The sequence below is a fragment of the Manis pentadactyla genome, chromosome 3 (genome assembly GCF_030020395.1).
Source record: "Manis pentadactyla isolate mManPen7 chromosome 3, mManPen7.hap1, whole genome shotgun sequence".
Classification (NCBI taxonomy): domain Eukaryota; kingdom Metazoa; phylum Chordata; class Mammalia; order Pholidota; family Manidae; genus Manis; species Manis pentadactyla.
The window spans coordinates 184,479,143-184,500,175 of NC_080021.1; the positions used below are offsets into that span (position 1 = coordinate 184,479,143).

The window sequence follows — 21,033 nt, forward strand, 5'->3', positions numbered from 1 at the left end:
TTCCAGTTTTAACTGTTTGAAATTGATAATAAAAAAAGACAGGAAATAATAATTATAGTTAAAACCTGTTAGATAATTCCAGTCTTATTTAACTGTGCCTGGCTAATTAGTATGTATTGTTGCCCCTTCCTAATCCCTGGCATCATGTACATTTGGCCCATATGGCAGAAGTTTGGTAACTGACAGTTGGGTAAATGAACAGTCAAGGGGGTTGGCGGTATGTGTACTCTGCCTCCACTCAGGACCTGGTAAGAAATTCTGCCACTGTCAACTGCTCATGTGGGGAACAGCCACAGCCACACTGGACAGTGGATCAAACAAATGTCAGTGAATTCATGTAGCTCCTCCACTGAACCAAAACAAAGGTCTGCATATTACGTCATCTATCTTATTTTATAACTCTTGAGAAAATTCAGTCACAGGCAAAAGTATAAGAACCTACATTATTCAAGTGGCATAATGTCATTCCAAATAACAAATGTTTAAAAACGGTCACTAACAGAAAACACTGTGGAACAGGAGATGAGGTAAACAATGGGCAAATAATAATTTTTATTTTAAAACCAGTACCCCATGTGTAAAGCACATGTGTTAAATCTAACATAGAAGAATTTAATAATGACTTTTTGGTCAGAGCTTAATGATTCATATAAGGGGTTTTCTCAGCTCATGTGAAAACCGCCAATCGGTTTCCTCAAAATTTCGTAATTCAAACTCTTCGTTCATAGGCATCAGTAAATGAATCAAAAGATTTCAAATTAACCACTGTTCCCGAGCACACTGCCATGCCTTACTGAAGTAAGTATAGCAACAGCTCGCATCTTTCTTTCTGTCACCACCAGTTCCTTCCCCCTTATTCTGTCTTACCTCTACCACGGGCTCGCTTGCTGCGGTCTGAAGCCTTGTCTCCTTGATTGCCATCAATTCCATTCTCTTCGCCTCTAACTACGGAAGAAAATAACACCTCTTGTACACAGTCTTACCAGACAGCTATTAAAGGCAAGGACAGAAAGACTTTTTTTAAAAAGGCTAAAATTTAACCAAAGCATTTAGAAAACAGGAAACAAAACCAAGCAAAAGTGTTTCAAAAATTGATAGTACATTGTGCTTCATTCCTACATAAAAATCCTAAAAAGAATTTACAACAACATTTCACTGTTCTTTCTTCTAAGTTGCATTTGCCCTCCCCTGAAATAAGTTTGCTTCAAAAGAATCACCTTCTACTGCAACTATGTTAACACATAAAATTTGCTCACTGATTAGATTCAAAGCCTGGGAAGGCACAAAAGAGCACAATAGCATTATCAAGGAAATACCAAGTTGTGAAAATTCATGTCAAGTTATGTTTTTCATGATGCTGTCCATAAGATGGAAAAGAAGAGAAAATATAATCCTATACTGGCATTAGTGATGCTAAATAATATAAAAATTTTATGAGCAATGTTGGCATAGCTTGCTTCCCCTTCATCTCTTTCAAGGTTTAACCCCTATTAGTTGTGAGTAAGGCCTTCCTTGCCCACTCCATTTAAATTTGCCAAACCCATCCCTAAAATCTCCATCTCTGCCTTTTATGACAGTAAGGTATCATAATGAAAATGATATGTTACTTCTTTCTCTTTTTTATTGTTACACCTCATGCTACCTCTGTTAAAAGTTAAGCTTTAGGAAGTCAATGCTTTCCTTTTGTTTTATTCATTAATGTATGTATGCTATATGAGTATCTGATAGAGGAGGTACTTAATAAGTACCTATGGAATAAATAAACTAGTAAAAGTCTCTAAGGTGATATGTTAAAATATTTGTATTTTATTCATTCTTAATTTAGCAACTTGCTATGTCTGTACAGCAAACAAGTGTTGTTTTGGGTAAATGATGCCACAATCTGGATCAAATGCAAAACACTGAGAAAATCTTCCCCATCCAACAACTTTCCTCTTAATGTAACCTTTACTTATACCATGACTATCCATAAATGGGAAGAATAAACAGCTTCATCTATCAGTGAATGAAAAACCTCCTTTAAAATTAGGGACACATTTGTTTCTTAACAGAATGCAGTCTTAAGACACACAACAGCAGCACAGGTCATGCTACTTTAAAATTTTATCAGTTAGTGTTCTAACAAACTAAGCAACAGCTCATTACTATGTGTGAATGATAATAACAAACATTGTACTAAGGAAGTAGACTTACAGGCATTCAGCTTTTTCAGTATGCATGAAAATTTTCATAATAAAAAGTACAGAAGAAAGATCTGTACTTACACTCTCTTCCACGACTGCCACCTTTTCCTTTCCGGTTGTTGTTTCCACGTCCACGATTCACTTCTCTCTCACTTCTCTTCTCTCTATTCTCTTTGTTTTCTGAATTTTCTTTTCCAAAATTCTTCTTCTTCCCCACAACAGTCTCCCATGAAGTCTACCAAAGGGAAGAGGTGTCATTTAGGGTTGTCATTCAAAGTATATGTATTTATCAATGGTAGGTGCATTTTATCGTTCAAACCCAATTAATTAACTATGCCTTGCACCTCACTTGCCTACCATTTTATTTCTTTTCCATACAGTTCTACCTTCTGATGATGAAGACAGCAAACCTTCTGCCAAGCTCCCGCTGCTATATACACCACAAAAGATAACACCCACTAGCTGAATTTAAAACATACTATATGATATTCCACCACAGAGCATTTTCCTAAGCTGATTTACAACAAAAGTAAATGTCATTTCTCCAGTCTACAGTAGCAGGCTTTAAACCTGTTAATACATAGATTAGCTCAAAGACTACAAAATTACATAAAATGATGAACCCTAAAAATCTCAGGAATATAACTTTCTCTATTCAGTTATTCAAAGTATCTAAAATACTTTAATATTACATAATGTTTTGGCATAACTTAAAAAAAAAACTAAGCTCCCAAAATTTCAATGTGAAAGGCCTGTTCTAAAGAGAACTCAGATTACTTACATAACCTCATGTCTTCCCCTTTCCTCTAGTGTGATACCAAATCAGACTGTATATATAAATAAATTACTAGGAAAAGAATGAGACACTGTTCTTGTGCATGTACTGAGTATTAGGATATCAATTGGGTATGTTACTAAGAAATCCATAGCTGGCCTATGTTTATATTTACTTTTCCATACTCTACATTATTTCACAAGGGAGTAGAAGTAATTCAATCTGAAAATAAGAGCAATTACTATTTTAAGCTTTAAAAAAACCTTAGAAAAAAAATACTGATATTGTAGAGCCAAATAAGCATAAACACTGGCAATTAATAAAATTAAAGATTATACTACAGCTATTCTGGAATTATAATATATTCCAGAACAGTAGAGCTCAGATTTTAAATGTTTTTTTTTAAAGGAATTTTTTCAACATCTAAAAATCTCTGCTGACCTCACATTTACATGTAAAATGATAAAACATGGAAAAAATACAAATTAAAATAACTTACTGTCTAAGCTTTGACAAGTATTTTAAAAAAACCAACACCTTGAATAACCACGTATTACTCCATTGCTGATGAGCATAGATCTTTTCTACTTTCCTGGAAGTTTACCTGGCAATAATATCCAATTTTTAACTAGTTCACAGCTTTTGACTCAGTGATTATACCTGTAGGCCTTTATTCAGGAAATAATTTAATAATTCTGCAAACATTTATATAAAATGATCAGAATAAAAGGGAGGATTGGAATTCCCCAAAAAGCTGGCTCTGAGACCATCTACTCTAGAACATCTATAAATGGAGAAGTATGCAGCTATTTTAAAGAGTACCAGGTATATACATAGAGAGAGATCCAGGATAAAAGTTAAGTGACTATCAGCAGTGTATAAAATAGGACTACATTTTTTAGTTCAAACAAGAGGCTGTGTATATACAGACCTTAGTAATTATCTAAGTGAGGACATTTAACTTGAAGTTTTTATCATTCTGCCTTGTTTACCTATTAAACAAAACAATAAAGGCTATTTATTCCAAAAAACAATCTGTAATATAAAAATTCAATTTATTATGTTAACTAATATGAATATCATTATATTGACATATGACAGCTATGTAAGGCAGAATCCCATACTCTTAGGTTAACAAGCCAAAAATGCTAGAGGGCCTGGGAAAGTTACGCACAGAAGAGTCTGCACAAGGTACATATACACACAATTTATGTCTTAAGAAGGCCACACAGAAAAGTACTCAATCATTAGGCAGGGAAATATTTTTTTAGAAAACATTTGAGAAAGAGAACATGTTACCCCATTTCATTCAGGAAAAGGGTATCCATAAGCAAGTCTTGGCTTGTGAACAATGACTAAGACCTTATTTATGGGGCAAAGAAAGGAAAGAAACTTTTAAGGGGCAATTGGTCTAACATAACACCACAGCAAATGCTAAAGAGAATAACACATTTTCACAAGTGTGCAAACATGCACAAAGGCGTTAAGAGTGAACCAAATAATTATAAATTACTTTCAACAAAACTTTGCAACCTTTGTCAACTATATTTTACTACTTGCAGAATACATGAGAAAACCTAAGAGGAATGGTCCCTCCAGACACCACATTTAATAATCAGAAAAGGAGATTTCCAAGCCACCTCATTCCAAAATGACTTTGCCACACCATACCTTATTTGTCAGTAACTACACAAATTACGTTTTACTTATTTTTTATTTAAAATATAAAAAATATTTTTTTATTTTATGATTTATAATTGATAAAAAATATTTTATATTAAAATAAAATAAATTTTATATTTATTTACTTATTTAACTTATTTTTCTATCATTAATATACACTTACATTAATAACCACAAACACTGTGGTTACGAGATTCCCCCCATTATCAAGTCCCATCCACATACCCCATTACAGTCACTATCCAACAGCAGAGTAAGATGCTATAGAAACACTACTTGTCTTCTCTGTGCTATACTACTTTCCCCGTGCCCCTCCCCTTCATTACATTATATGTGCTAATCGATTGCCCCTATTTTCCCTTATCCCTCCCTTCCTACCAATCTTCCCCAGTTCCTTTCCCTCTGGTAATTGTTAGTCCATTCTTGGGTTCTGTGAGTCTGCTGCTGTTTTGCTCCTTCAGTTTTCTCTTTGTTTATATACTCCACAGATGAGTGAAATCATTTGATACTTGTCTTTCTCCGTCTGGCTTATTTCACTGAGCATAATACCCTCTAGCTCCATCCATGTTGTTGCAAATGGTAGGATTTGTTACCTTCTAATGGCTGAATAATATTCCACTGTGTATATGTAACACATTATTTATCCATTCATCTACTGATGGACACTTAGGTGACTTCCATTCCTTGGCTATTGTAAATAGTGATGGGATAAACACAGGGGTGCACATGTCTTTTTCTAACTGGGCAGCTGCATTCTGAGGCTAAATTCCTAACAGTGGAATTCCTGGGTCAAATGTTATTTTTATTTTAGTTTTTGGAGGAACCTAAAAATGCTTTCCACAATGGTTGAACTAATTTACATTCCCACCAGCAGCGTAGGAGGGTTCCCCTTTCTCCACATCCTTGCCAACATTTGTTGTTGTTTGTCTTTTGAATAGTGGCCATCCTAACTGGAGTGAGGTGTACCTCAGTGTGGTTTTACTTTGCATTTCTCTGATGATTAGCGATGTGGAGGATCTTTTCATGTGCCTGTTAGCCAACAGAATTTCTTCTTTGGAGAAGTGTCTGTTCATTTCCTCTGCCCATTTTTAAACTGGATTGTATTCTTTTTTTTGTTAAGGTGCATGACCCCTTTGTATATTAACCCCTTATCAGATATGTCATGTATGAATATACTCTCCCTTAATGTAGGATGTCTTTTGTTTTACTGATGGTGCCCTTTCCTGTACAGAAGCTGTTTTATTTTGAGATAGTCGCACTTGTTCATTTTTGCTTTTGTTTCCCTTGCCCATGGACATGTGTTCATGAATAAGTTGTTCATGTCAATATTCAAGAGAGTTTTACCTATGTTTTCTTCTAAGAGTTTTATGGTTTCATGACTTACATTCAGGTCTTTGGTCCATTTCGATTTTAATTTTCTGTATGGAGTTAGACAATAATCCAGTTTCATTCTCTTACATGTAGCTGTCCAGTTTTGCAACACCAGCTGTTGAAGAGGCTGTCATTTCCCCATTGTGTAGCTGTAGGTCCTTTATTGCATATTAATTGACCATATATGCTTGGGTTGATATTTGGACTCTCTATTTTGTTCCACTGGACTATGGGTCTGTTCATGCACCAGTACCAAATTGTCTTGATTACTGAGGCTTTGTAGTGGAGCTAGAAATTGGCAAGCAAGAACTCTCCTGCTTTATTCTTCCTTCTCAGAATTGCTTTGGCTGTTCGGGATCTTTTCTGGTTCCATAGGGATTTTAGAACTATTTGTTCCAGTTCGCTGAAGAATGCTGTTAGTATTTCGATAGGGATAGCATTGAATCTGTAGATTGCCTTAGGCAGGATGGCCATTTTCACAATATTAATTCTTCCTACCGAAGAGCATGGGATCAATTTCCATTTATTAGTGCCCTCTTTAATTTCTCCTAGGAGTATCTTGTACTTTTCAGGGTATGTCTTTCACTTCCTTGCTTAGGTTTACTCGAAGGTATTTTATTCTTTTTGATGGAATTGTTTTCCTGATTTCTCTTTCTGCTAGTTCATCATTAGGGATAGGAAAGCAACACATTTCTGTGTGTTAGTTTTGTATCCTGCAACTTTGCTGAATTCAGATATTCGTTCTAGTAGTTTTGGAGTGGATTCCTTAGGGTTTTTTATGTACATTATGATGTCATCTGCAAACAGTGAGAGTTTAACTTCTTCCTTACCAGTCTGGGTGCTTTTTATTTCTTTGTGTTGTCAGATTGCCATGGCTGAGACTTCCAGTACTATGCTGAATAAAAGTGGGGAGAGTGGGCATTTCTTCTCTTGTTTCTGATCTTACAGAAAATGCTTTCAGCTTCTCACTGTTCAGTATGTTGTTGGCTGTGGGTTTGCCATATGTGTCCTTCATTATGTTGAGGTATTTCCCTCTATACCCATTTTGTTGAGAGTTTTTATCATGAAAGGATGTTGAATTTTGTCGAATGCTTTTTCAGCATCTATGGAGATGATCATGTGGGTTTTTTTCTTCTTTTTATTGTTGTGGTGGATGATATAAATCGAATTTCACATGTTGTACCATCAACGTATGCCTGAGATGAATCTCACTTGATCATGGTGTATGATCCTCTTGATGTATTTTTGAATTTGGTTCGCTAATATTTTGTTGAGTATTTTAGCATTTATCTTAATTAGGGATATTGGTCTTTACATTTCTTTTCTTGTGGTGTCTTTGATTTTCGTATTAGAGTGATGTTGGCTTCACAGAATAAGTTTGGAAGTATTCCCTGCTCTTCTACTTTTTGGAAAATGTTAAGGAGAATGGGTATTATGTCTTGTCTAAATGTCTGAGAAAATTCAGCAGTGACTCCATCTCATCCCAGAGGTTTTGTTCTTGGGTAGTTTTTTGATTACCGATTCAATTTCATTGCTGCTAATTATCTTTTCAGATTTTTCTGTTTCTTCCTGGGTCAGTTTTGGAAGGTTATATTTTTCTAGAAAGTTGTCCTTTTCTTCTAGCTTATCCACATTGGTAGCATAAAGATTTTCATAGTATTCTCTAATAATTCTTTGTATTTCTGTGGTGTCTGTCATAATTTTTCCTTTCTCATTTCTCATGATGTTTATGCGTGTAGATACTCTTCTTAATAAGTTTGGCTAGGGGTTTATCTTACACAAATTACTTTTACAAAAAGAGGACAGATTGGATTAAAGATGGTGACATGAGAGTTGAGACAGAGACCACCTCCTAAAACAACATAATACGAAACTACAATTAATACAACTAATCCTGAAAGACCAACAGGAAAAAAGGCTGTAGCAGACTGCATCAACCAGGAGAAAAGAGCAGACCTCATGGAATAGGGTAACGTACCAAAGCTGCGACCCGGCGGGGCCCAAGCCCGTCCACCACTCCAACGACCCAGAGGGAGGAAGAGAAACAGAGCAGGTAGGGAGTGGAGGCCTCGGACTGCTGAACACCTTGCTTTGGAGATCTGCCCTTGGAGCACGAGCCTACATTGCATGGTGCTCTGGTGATTAGAGGGGTTGAAAAGACATGACAAGCGGGACACTTGGAGAGAAAAAGATTCCAGCTGCTTGCGGAAAACAGGGACTCATATCTGGCTGATCTGGGTGGGCAGTCTGAGAGACTGTCTAACAAGGAAGCCCTTAGCAAGAGGGCTGCTAAAGGGGCGATGATTGCACAGAACTTCCTGCTCAGGAGAAAGGACAGGTAGGCAAAATTTTCCAGGTGCACTCTGCCCAGCAGGTTGGCAGTTTAAATGATCTTCAGGCACCCCATCCCCCTGGCTGGCTTTGCAACTACAAGGACCCCGACAATGATACGCAGCCTGCTGTGCCTTCCTCCCGGCTAGCCTGCATCTGGCTTGCAAACTGGCAACCCCTGCCCTGGCATTAGGCCAGCCAGAGGGAAGCCCAGCCTATGGCAGCTACAAACACAAAGCTTAGAGGCTTACACCTCTGTGTTCAGCCCACTGGTTCTGTCATTACAGAGAGGCATTGCAGACAGGAAGCAGGAAACAGCTCTTTCCGCCCCTCAGGCAAACACACTGCTCCTCTGTGACAGCTAACATTGCTCCAGGGGCTGAGCAGCTCCAGAGAGTGGAGGTTATGGGCACTAGAAAGCACACAAATAAAAAATGTCAAAAGAACCTGGTTCAAAGCAAAATTATGACTACACCTAAGAACGATTCAAATGAAATTATCTTCATGAATTTTCTGGAAAGATATTTCAAAATAAAAATCATTAACAGAGAAGGAGCCAAGATGGAGGCGTGAGTAGTTCAGTGGAAATCTCCTTCCAAACACACATATATTTTTGAAAATACAATAAATACAAGTATTCCTAAAAAAGACACCAGTGGATACAGTACAACAGCCAGGCTACATCTACATCTGCGAGAACTCAGCATCACACAAAAGGGGTAGATTACAAGCCTTGGCCCGGTGAGACCCGAACACACCTCACCCCAGCTCCCAGAGGGAAGAAAGGAGTCGGAGCAGGGAGGGAGTGAAAGTGCAGGACCGCTAAAAAACCAGCTATAGTAATCAGCACCAGGAGCGCAGATACACGGTGCACGGTGTGCTGGATATTAGAAAAACGAAAAAGCAAAATCTGAGAGTGGGTCCCCACAACTGGCTCCCCTGGGACAAAAGAAAAGCAAGTGCTTTTTGCACATGTTAAAGGGACAGGGACCTCACAACTGGACGAGGTCATCCCGGCACACTCAGTCCAGCACCTGGGAATCACGCGGAACTCTAGACAACCTAACCCCGTGGGAGGCAGCCTGCAAGTCGTTCCCCCAACTGGCGCGGACCCCAACACACCGGCCCAGGAATGGAAGTGCGGCCGCATGCACCAACAGTGGTGGCACCAAAGAGGCCTGGGAGCGGCATGCGTGAGCCGGGAACAGCAGTGGCAGAGCAGCCTATGCACTCCGGCGGCACCAGAGGGGCTCCGGAGCAGCCCAGAATCTCAGACCAGTGCACAGCTGCCAGGGCCAGACCCAAAGACCACAACCATCACACAGCTGCCCGGCGGGGGCGCCGTTCTCACAGGAGAGCACACTGGGCACACCTTACACTCCCTGAAGGGCTCTGCGCTACTGTGACAGAGACCCCGCCCACAGTAGCTATGCGGATTAACTCAGAGGCTACTCCAGGAGTGCGGGTGACCGACAAAGGCAGCAGAAAAGGGCAAGGCGAACAGCAAGCGGAAAGGACGTTGTTCTCCCAGTTGACACAAGCGCTACCTGTCCACAACTACCTCTATCACAATTAAAAGGAAGAAGAATTTGGTCCTGACCAAAATTACCCAAACAACCCCCGAGAGGGGGACTGGGGAGATAGACTTAACCAATCTCCCAGAAAAAGAATTCAAAATAAAGCTCATAACCATGCTGATGGATCTGCACAGAAATATTCAAGAGCTAAAGGAGCAAGTACAGAGGGAGAATACAGAAATAAAACAATCTCTGGAAGGACTTAAGAGCAGACTGGATGAGGTGCAAGAGGCCGTTAATGGAACAGAAATCAGAGAACAGGAACACTGAGAAGCTGAGGCAGAGAGAGATAAAAGGATCTCCAGGAATGAAAGAATATTACGAGAACTGTGTGACCAATCCGAACAGAACGATACTCGCATTATAGGGGTATCAGGAGAAAAAGAAAAAGTAAAAGGGATAGAAAGCGTCTTTGAAGAAATAATTCCTTAAGACGTCCCCAAACTGGGGGAGGAAATAGTCTCTCAGACCATGGAGGACCATGGAACTCCCAACACAAGGGACCCAAAGAGGACAACACCAACACAAATAATAATTAAAATAGCAAAGACCAAAGACAAAGACAGAATATTAAAGGCAGCCAGAAAGAGATAAAGGGTCACCTACAAAGGAAAACCCATTAGGCCATCATCACACTTCTCAACAGAAACCTTACAGGCCAGAAGAGAATGGCATGATATATTTAATGGAATGAAACACAAGCGCCTTGAACCAAGAATACTGTATCCAGCACAATTATCATTTAAATACAAAGGAGGGATTAAACAATTCCCAGACAAGCAAAAGTTGAGGGAATTTGCCTCCCACAAACCACCTCTCCAGGGAATTTTAGAGAGACTGCACTAGATGGAAGAACTCCAGTGGCTAAATAGATGTCACCAGAGAAAATAAAAACACAGCAAAGAAAGCAGACCAACCAATTACTAACTAATGACAAAAAAATAAAATCAACTACTCAGAAAAGGAGTAAAAGGAAACACAAAACAACACAGAATAAAACACCTACCATATAAAAATTGGAGGAGGAGAAATAAGAAGGGAGGGAAAGAATCATCAGACCGTGCTTACAATAGCTTAATAAGCGAGTTAAGTTACACAGTTAGATAGGAAAGAAGTTACCCATGAACCTTTGGTAACCACGAATCTAAAGCCTGCAATGGCCGTAAGTACATACCCATCGAAAATCAACCTAAATGTAAATGGTCTGAAAGTACCAATCAAAAGACATAAGAGTCACTGAATGGATAAAAAAATAAGACACAACTGTGTGCTGCCTACAAGAAACTCACTTCAATCCCAAAGACATACACAGACTAAAAGTCAAGGGATGGAAAAAGATATTTCATGCAACTAATAGGGAGAAAAAAGCAGGTGTTGCAGTACTTGTATCAGACAAAATAGATTTCAAAACAAAGAGAGTAACAGACACAGAAGGACATTATACAATGATAAAAGGGTCAGTCCAACAAGAGCATACAGCCATTATAAATATCTTTCAACCCAATAAAGGAGCACCTACATATGTGAAAAAAATATTAACAGAATTAAAGGGAGAAACAGAATGCAATACATTCATTTTGAGAAACGTCAACACACCATTCACTCCAAGGGACAGATCAACCAGACAGAAAGTAAGTAAGAAGACAGAGGCACTGAACAATGTATCAGAACAGATGGACCTAACAGACATATACAGAACACTCCACCCAAAAACAGCAGGATACACATTCTTCTCAAGTGCACATGGAACATACTCCAAAATAGACCACATACTACGACACAGAAACAGCCTCAGTAAATTCAAAAAGATTGAAACTGTACCATCCAACTTCTCAGATAACAAGGGTATAAAACTAGAAATAAATTGTACAAAGAAAACAAAGACTCACAAACACATGGAGGCTTGACAACATGCTCCTAAATAATTAATGGATAAATGACCAAATTAAAACAGACATTAAGCAATATACGGAAACAAATGAAAACAACAGCAAAATGCCCCAACTTCTGTGGGACACAATAAAAGCAGTTCTAAAGGGGAAGTATATAGCAATCCAAGCCTATTTAAAGAAGGAAGAACAATCCCAAATACTCTAAATCCACAACTACTGACACTGGAAAAGGAAGAACAAAGGAAGCCCAAAGTCAGGATAAGGAAAGACATAATAAAGATGAGACAAGAAATAATTAAAATTGAGAATGATAATAGAAAAAATTAATGAAACCAAGAGCTTCTTCTTTGAGAAAATGAACAAAATAGATAAAGGCCTGCCCAGACGTACTAAGGAAAAAGACAATCTACATGCATCAACAGAATCAGAAATGAGAAAGGAAAAATCATGACAGACACCACACAAATACAAATATTTATTACAGAATACTATGAAAATCTATATGCTAACAAACTGGATAAGCTAGAAGAAATGGACAACTTGCTAGAAGAAAAAACCTTCCAAGACTGACCCAGGAAGAAACAAAATCTGAACAGACCAATTAGTAAAAATGAAATTGAATGGGTATTCAAAAACCTACCCAAGAACAAAACTTTCAATCCAGATGGATTCACCACTGAATATTCTCAGACATTTAGAGAAGACATAATACCATTCTGCTTAAAGTGTTCCAAAAAATAGAAGAGGAGGGAATACTTCCAAACTCATTCTATGAAGCCAGCATCACCCTAATACCAAAACCAGACCAGACACCACAAGAAAACTACAGACCAATATCCCTCATGAACATAGATGCTAAAATACTCAACAAAATATTAGCAAACTGAATTCAAAAATACATCAAGAAGATCATACACCATGATAAGTAGGATTCATCCCAGGGATACAACGATGGTACAACAACATCATCCACAACATCAACAAAAAAAAGGACAAAAACCACACAATCATTTCCTAGATGCTGAAAAAGCATTTGAAAAAATTCAACATCCTTTCATGATAAAAACTCTCAACAAAATGGGTATAGAGGGAAATACCTCAACATAATGAAGGACACATATGGCAAACCCACAGCCAACAACATACTGAACAGTGAGAAGCTGAAAGCATTTTCTGTAAGATCAGAAACAAGAGAAGAAATGCCCACTCTCCCCACTTTTATTCAGCATAGTACTGGAAGTCTCAGCCATGGCAATCTGACAACACAAAGAAATAAAAAGCACCCAGACTGGTAAGGAAGAAGTTAAACTCTCACTGTTTGCAGATGACATCATAATGTACATAAAAAACCCTAAGGAATCCACTCCAAAACTACTAGATCGAATATCTGAATTCAGCAAAGTTTCAGGGTACAATATTAACACACAGAAATCTGTTGCATTCCTAAATACTAATGATGAACTAGGAGAAAGACAAATCAGGAAAACAACTCCATGCACAATTTCTTCAAAAAGAATAAAATACCTCGGAGTAAACCTAAGCAATGAAGTGAAAGAACTATATACCCTGAAAACTACAAGACACTCCTAAGAGAAATTAAAGAGGGCACTAATAAATGGAAAGTCATCCCATAGTCTTGGGTAGGAAGAATTAATATTGTCAAAATGGCCATCTTGCCTAAAGCAATCTACAGTCACAATGCAATCCCTATCAGAATATGACAGCATTCTTCAATGAACTGGAACAAATAGTTCTAAAATTTCTATGAAACCACAAAAACCCCAACAGCCAAAACAATCCTGAGAAGAAAGAATAAAGCAGGGGAGATCTCACTTCCCAATTTCAAGCTTTACTACAAAGCCGCAGTAACAAAGACAATTTGGTACTGGGACAAGAAGAGACCCATACACCAGTGGAATAGAATACAGAGTCCAGATATTAATCTAACCATATATGGTCAATGAATATGCAACAAAGGAGGCACAGACATACAATGGGGAAATGACAGGCTCTTCAACAGCTGGTGTTGGCAAAACTGGACAGCTACATGTAGGAGAATGAAACTGGATTACTGTCTAACTCCATACACAAAAGTAAATTCAAAATGGCTCAAAGACCTGAATGTAAGTCATGAAATCATAAAACTCTTATGAGAAAATAGAGGCAAAACTCTCTTGAATATTAACATGAACAACTTATTCATGAACACATCTCCATGGGGAATGGAAACAAAAGCAAAAATGAACAAGTGGGACTATATCAAAATAACAGCTTCTGGACAGCAAGGAACACCATTAGTAGAACAAAAGGCATCCTACATTAAAGGAGAGTATATTCATAAATGACATATCCGATAAGGGGTTGATATCCAAAATATACAAAGAGCTCATGCACCTTAACAAAGAAAAAGAAAATAATCCAATTAAAAAATGGGCAGAGAATGTGAACAGATACTTCTCCAAAGAAGAAATTCAGATGGCCAAGAAGCACATGAAAAGATGATCCACATTGCTAATCATCAGAGAAATGCATATTAAAACCACAATGAGATATCACCTCACACCAATTAGGATGGCCACCATCCAAAAGACAAACAATAACAAATGTTGGCGAGAATGTGGAGAAAGGGGAACCCTCCTATACTGCTGGTGGGAATGTAAATTAGTTCAACCTTTGTGGAAAGCAGTATGGAGGTTCCTCAAAAAACTCAAAATAAAAATACCATTTGACTCAGGAATTCCACTTCTAGGAATTTACCCTAAGAATGCAGCAGCCCAGTTTCAAAAGGACATATGCACCCCTTTGTTTATCAAAGCACTATTTACAATAGCCAGGAAATGGAAAGAACCTAAGTGTTCATCAGTAGGTGAATGGATAAAGAAGATGTGGTACATATACACAATGGAATACTATTCTGCCATAAGAAGAAAACAAATCCTACCATTTGCAACAACATGGATGGAGCTAGAGGGTATTATCCTCATTGAAATAAGCCAGGCGGAGAAAGACAAGTATCAAATGATTTCACTCATCTGTGGAATATAAGAACAAAGCAAAAACTGAAGGAACAAACAGCAGCAGACTCACAGAACCCAAGAATGGACTAAGAGTTACCAAAGGGAAAGGGATTGGGGAGGATGGGTGGGAAGAGAGGGATAAGGGGGAAAAGGGGGCATCACAATTAGCACATATAAGGTAGGGGTGGGAGACACAGGAAAGGCTGTGTAACACAGAGAAGACATGTAGTGATTCTATAGCATCTTACTAAGCTGATGGACAGTGACTATAATGGGGTATGTGGTGGGTACTTGAGAATAGGGGGAGTCTAGTAACCATAATGTTGTTTATGTAACTGGATTAATGATAGCAACATAAAAAAAATTAAAAATGAAAATCAGCACTATTTACAATAGCCAAGTAATGGAAGCATCCTAAGTATCCATCAATAGATGAATGGATAAAGATGATGTGGTACATATACACAATGGAATATTATTCAGCCATAAGAAGAAAACACATCCTACTATTTGCAACAACATGGATGAAGCTAGAGGGTATTATGCTCATTGAAATAAGCCAGGTGGAGAAAGACAAGTATCAAATGATTTCACTCATCTGTGGAGTATAAGAATAAAGCAAAAACTGAAGGAACAAAACAGCAGCAGACTCACAGAACCCAAGAATGCACTAACAGTTACCAAAAGAAAGGGACTGGGGAGGATGGGTGGAAAGGGAGGGTAAGGGGAAAAGGGGGCATTACGATTAGCACATACAATGTAGGGTGGGTTGCATGGGGAAGGCAATATAGCACAGAGAAGACAAGTAGTGTTTCTATAGCATCTTATTATGCTGATGGACAGTGACTGTTAATGGGTTATGTGGTGGGGACTTGGTATTGGGAGGAATCTAGTAAGCACAGTGTTGCCCATGTAATTGTATATTAATGGTACCAAAATTAAAAATTAAAAAATACAAGAAAAAAAAAGTAAATTTATGTAAGTAACTGATATCTCAAAGCAATTTTGTCACTCAAGCAAAACAGCCATTATATGAAACAAAAAGTTCCATACTATTGATCACATTCAGTGTTTTCCTTTGTGACAGCTACTCTTCCATGAGAAACTTATCCTTAAAAACATGGACAAGTTCACTTAACATTATTTCAAAGCAATAATTTTGTTTCAGAAGACTCTGCCACAAAATCAGGTTAGCCAAGAGGACAAGATTAGATTGCTTTCATGGCTTATTTTAAATGTTCCTGCTCCCAGCAACCCTACAGTGTTTACATTCTCTAACACCCCCACTCTAATTAACGCTACCCCCATCAGGGGAAAATACTCCTTAGAGCTGGCTGGCCATGGCTGCCGCAGACATCAACCAGGTAAGAGACAAGGCTAACAATAGGAAAGAAAAGATGCACCATAGAATGATCCTAAACATACCAGCATTTCAAAAGAATTTTCACACTCCGTCTCCATTTCTTTCACAGCCCTCTCACAATCTCCAAACAAGCATATGCTTTTTGTGCCTGTTTTTAGGCCTAATTTGCTATTTTCTAATCCTCCAAGAAAACAATTCAGATCTGGTCCCCCACTATGTTATTTCTAGATTCATGACACATAGAAAGACATTCTCTTTATCTAACATTCAGTACAGAACCACCTTCTTTGGGTTTAGTCCCAAATGAGGAGAGGAAGTTAAAAACTCAAAACACAGAGAGAAGTAGGCAGTCATTTAAGACTTAAAATTTTACCCAACTACTCCAGAAAAGGAAAGGCAACAGAAAATAGTATCCCAGCCTACCTCCACCAGAAAAAAAGGTAGCAGGCCCTCCAATTAACAATTTGGACATATTTCACTTATTCCATGATTTCTTTTTGTTTAAGTAAAGAGGGAAGTTAAGCTCTTCAGTTCATTTTGAAAATAACATTCTATGCTGCATCCACTAGCAATGAGTTAAACACAGTCCCCATATTTTATAAAACCCACCAAACACATGCTTAAGTGTCAGCAAACAAAAACTACTCAAAAATTTGTTATCACTTATCATGATGTGTTTTCCCAACAAACTGGCATACTTGATACTTTATCATGTTGACTAGGGTTATCTTGCATGGAATTTTACCCACAGAAACTTCTATACTCAATCAGTGAAATATTTCCCCAATTATCTAACTTAATTACAAAGTTCATTCTGCTTCTCTCATATTAAATAAAGACACACATTTTACCTTTGAGCTGGTCACAAAAGTTCATTTTTCCACAGCCAATCCCTAATATGACTGGCCCTAAAAATGAGAACTTGATCAAACCTGAAGACTGACAAGGAAGGCACTTTTTGATGTATTCATCTTTACACTCCTTTTTAGCTGAATCACTATTTGTTTTAATGTGCTCTGAAAAGGTTTCCTCAATTTAAAAATACAAATGAAATACTATGCGATACCCCACATAGAAATCAAAATATTAGGGCTGACAACTACCTGGTGTGGCTTCAGTTGCATCTTCTTAAAATAAAGGGGATGAGCTCTAGTTTGCCTGCACATTCTTCAAAACTTAGATAAGCTACAAGAACCGCTTTTTATTTTATATAGCCGTCAAATTTTCATGGAAATGTGTCTGTTGGATATTCACACATAAGCAAATAAATAATACCAGCATATCCAGGTTTTCTATTAGTCTAGAGCTATAAGGAGTAGCGAGAGGTGATACTCGAGATGGGGAAACATTAACAGTGGAGCCGAGAGAGGTTTTTCACATGGCGAAAGTGTCCACAGGCACAGAGAATATGACTGAGTTCTCTTTTCCAGTCTTAAAATTCTATGACTTAATGGAGATAACCATATATAACAAAAATAGTCATTTCAGGTTGAACACTAAAAAAACAAATATGGAATGGCGACGCTAATTCCCTCCACCCCCCAACCCCAAATAATGTTAAGCTGAAAACACAATATGGAATTGGAAAACAAATCTTAGCACTGCAAATTAAATAATACTGATTAATAAAACTCACTGTGTCTGAATTCCCTTCCAGCAATATGTTGATAGCTTTGTTCACATCTCCATTACAGTCATGTAGGGCCACTATGCATTCATCCTGATTTTTTCCTGTCACTTCCATAAGCTGTTGAAATTATAAGAAAATGGTTACAAGCAAACCAAAATAACACTTGATGTTAATTTTTAAGACTTTGTTAATAAAGATAGAAATTATGCATTCTTTCCTTCCACATGAAGATGGCCTCCTTCCAAACCATGAATTTATAATCCAAGCGCAGACTTACCTGTTTTTGTGCCACCCCATGTCTTTCCACCACTATGTACAGAGTGTAACTATAAATCAGTCTGCCTCCAAACTGACCAAGTATCAGATTATTAATCAGCAGCATGTACATGTATATACCAACGTTCTCAGAATACTCAGGATCACCTGACTACTCAAGGCTAGTTCAATGGCCTGAATTTCCCAAAACTCTAAATAATTCATATATTAAGTGGGACTATTTGGTTTCCCAAGTGTGAGTATGTGGCAACCATTAACAGAATATTCAGTCAACGTGTTTTGCACATGGACAACATTCCCTTACATGAGCTATCACTGTTTAGAATAGACATAGTAAATTGTAATACCCTGAGGTCTCAAGCAGAATTCTGCAACTATCACAAAACTCACTACTAGACATATCATTATTACATGTATGTTTGAAGTAATTTAAAAAATCTCCTTAGTGCATTCTCTTTAACAAGGGAGATTAAGCTAGTTATTAACATATTCACCACAAGGAACAATCAATCACAGATTAGGCACAATACAGGTCTCTCAATAATCACCAAATATATGATCTATTGTGTTTTACCTATTTTAGTATGTACTACCTGCAGTTCAAAACAGTTAGGACCCACCATTTGAACTGATTTCTCTGTGGTCAAAAAAACTAATTAATATGAAAGCCTATCTTGAAATCCAGGTCTCCTGTTATTATAAATACAACTGTTTGCAATACACCATTCTGTATCTATGATTACCTCCCTATGTATTACAACACAGAAGAAGTTCCACATACTCCACAGCTTCCCAGTCCTTCAGTCTTTGGGCAGCCAGTCATGCCAGATTTTTGTCAATGATCTCTATTAATGCAACACCTGTCATATGCAATTGTAAAGACAACACATCAAGTATCCAATTTCCCCCAGTGAGTGAATTAATAAGACATACAACTAAAATTAAAACTTAAAATTCTGAACTCCCAGACCAGTGATTTTTTTTTTTCAATATCTGCTATGTTATTCAGATAAAAGGCAACATAATTTGTAGAAGTGTTTCAATCTGTACATAAATCTCATTCTAGAGAAAGGGTTCCATCATTTTTAATAAGTCCCCTTCATGGTCTTCTAAAAATATACCACTAGACAGAGAAGGAGCCAAGATGGCAGCATGAGTAGGGCAGCGGAAATCCCCTCCCAAAACCATATATATTTTTCAAAACATAACAAATACAACTATTCCTAAAAGAGAGACCAGAAGATACAGGAAAACAACCAGGGTACATCTACACCTGCGAGAACCCAGGGCTTCATGAAGGGGGTAAGATACAAGCTGCAGCCTGCTGGGATCCGAGCACCACCACGACCACAGCTCCCTGGTGAGAGGAGAGGACTCGGAGCGGGGAGGGAGAGGAGCCCAGGACTGCTAAATACCCAGCCCTAGTCATCCACACCCAGAGTGCAGACACACAGTGCGTGATGTGCTGGATACTAGGGAAACGGGACAGTAAAACCTGCGAGTGGGTTCCCACAGCCGGCACCCCTGGGACAAAAAAGAAACCAGTGCTTTTTGAAAGTCATAAAGGGACAGGCACCTCACAGCTGGACAGAAGCATCCCGGCACACTCAGCCCAGCAGCTGGGAATCCTGGGGAACTCTGGGCGCCCTAACACTCTGGGTGGCAGTGCAGTGCTGAGGCCCCTCACGGCGATAAACAGCCTCCAGCCCGTTTCCCCTCTGGCGTGGCCCCACCATAGAGGAGAAGCAGCCAGAAACAGGCCATGCCCACATCAGACACGCAGAGCCTCCCCCACAGCCACCGGGCCAGAAACAAAGGCCCCATCAGCACACAGCTGCCCAGCACAAGCCGCTAGGGGTCTCTGTTCTCAAAGGAAGGGAAGGCGACAGGCAAGCAGGAAGGGCCTTGGTTCTCCCAGCTGACACACGCGCCAAATGCCTACGACTACCTCTATCGCCATGAAAAGACAGAAAAATTTGATACAGGAAAGAATAACCAAGACAGCCCCTGACAGGGAACCTGGGGAGAAAGATTTAACCAACTTTCCTGAAAAAGAATTCAAAATAAAGGTCATAACCATGCTGATGGAACTGAAGAGAAAAATGCAGGAGCTAACATATAAAGTTAGGAGGGAGAATACAGAAATAAAACAATCTCTGGAAGGACTTAAAAGCAGAATGGACGAGGTGCAAGAGGTCATTAATGGAATAGGAATCAGAGAACAGGAACGCAGAGAAGCTGACGTAGACAGAGATAAAAGGATCTCAAGAAATGAAAGAACATTAAAAGAACTGTGTGACCAATCCAAAAGGAACAATATCCACATTATAGGGGTACCAGAAGAAGAAGAAGAGAGAGAAAAAGGGATAGAAAGTGTCTTTGAAGAAATAATTGCTGAAAACATCCCCTAACTGGGGGAGGAAAGAGTTGCTCAGACCACGGAAGCACAGAGAACTCCCAACAGAAGGGACCCAAGGAGGACAACACCAAGACACATAATAATTGAACTGGCAAAGATCAAGGACAAGGACAGAATATTAAAGGCAGCCAGAGAGAGAAAAAAGGTCACCTACAAAGGAAAACCCATCAGGCTACCATCAGACTTCTCAAAAGAAACCTTACAGGCCAGACAAGAATGGCATGATATATTTAGTGCAATGAAACAGAAGGGCCTTGAATCAAGAATACTGTATCCAGCACAATTATCATTTAAATATGAAGGACAGATTAAAAACAATTCCCAGACAAGCAAAAGTTGAGGGAATTTGCCTCCCACAAATCACCTCTACAGGGTATTCTAGAAGGACTGCTCTAGATGGAAGCACTCCTAAGTCTAAATAGATGTCACCAGAGAAAATAAAATCACAGCAAAGAAAGCAGACCAACCAAATACTAACTAAAGGCAAAAAATAAAATCAACTACCCATAAAAGCAG

General features: G+C 38.5%; 1 protein-coding gene across 18 annotated transcripts in view; it reads right to left on the reverse strand.

Moving 5' to 3' along the window:
* Positions 1 to 21,033, reverse strand: part of UBAP2 (ubiquitin associated protein 2) — a 168,977-nt gene that overhangs the window by 90,329 nt on the left and 57,615 nt on the right. For 17 of the 18 annotated variants that reach the window (XM_036898035.2, XM_057498773.1, XM_036898033.2 and 14 more), the window contains 3 exons: positions 17,829 to 17,939; positions 2,265 to 2,418; positions 868 to 945 (listed from right to left, as the gene is read on the reverse strand). In XM_036898035.2, coding sequence (XP_036753930.2) covers positions 868 to 945; positions 2,265 to 2,418; positions 17,829 to 17,939 — 343 coding nt within the window. Of the gene's footprint in view, positions 1 to 867; positions 946 to 2,264; positions 2,419 to 17,828; positions 17,940 to 21,033 lie in introns of those variants that run through there. The other variant, XM_057498774.1, reaches the window with a different exon arrangement.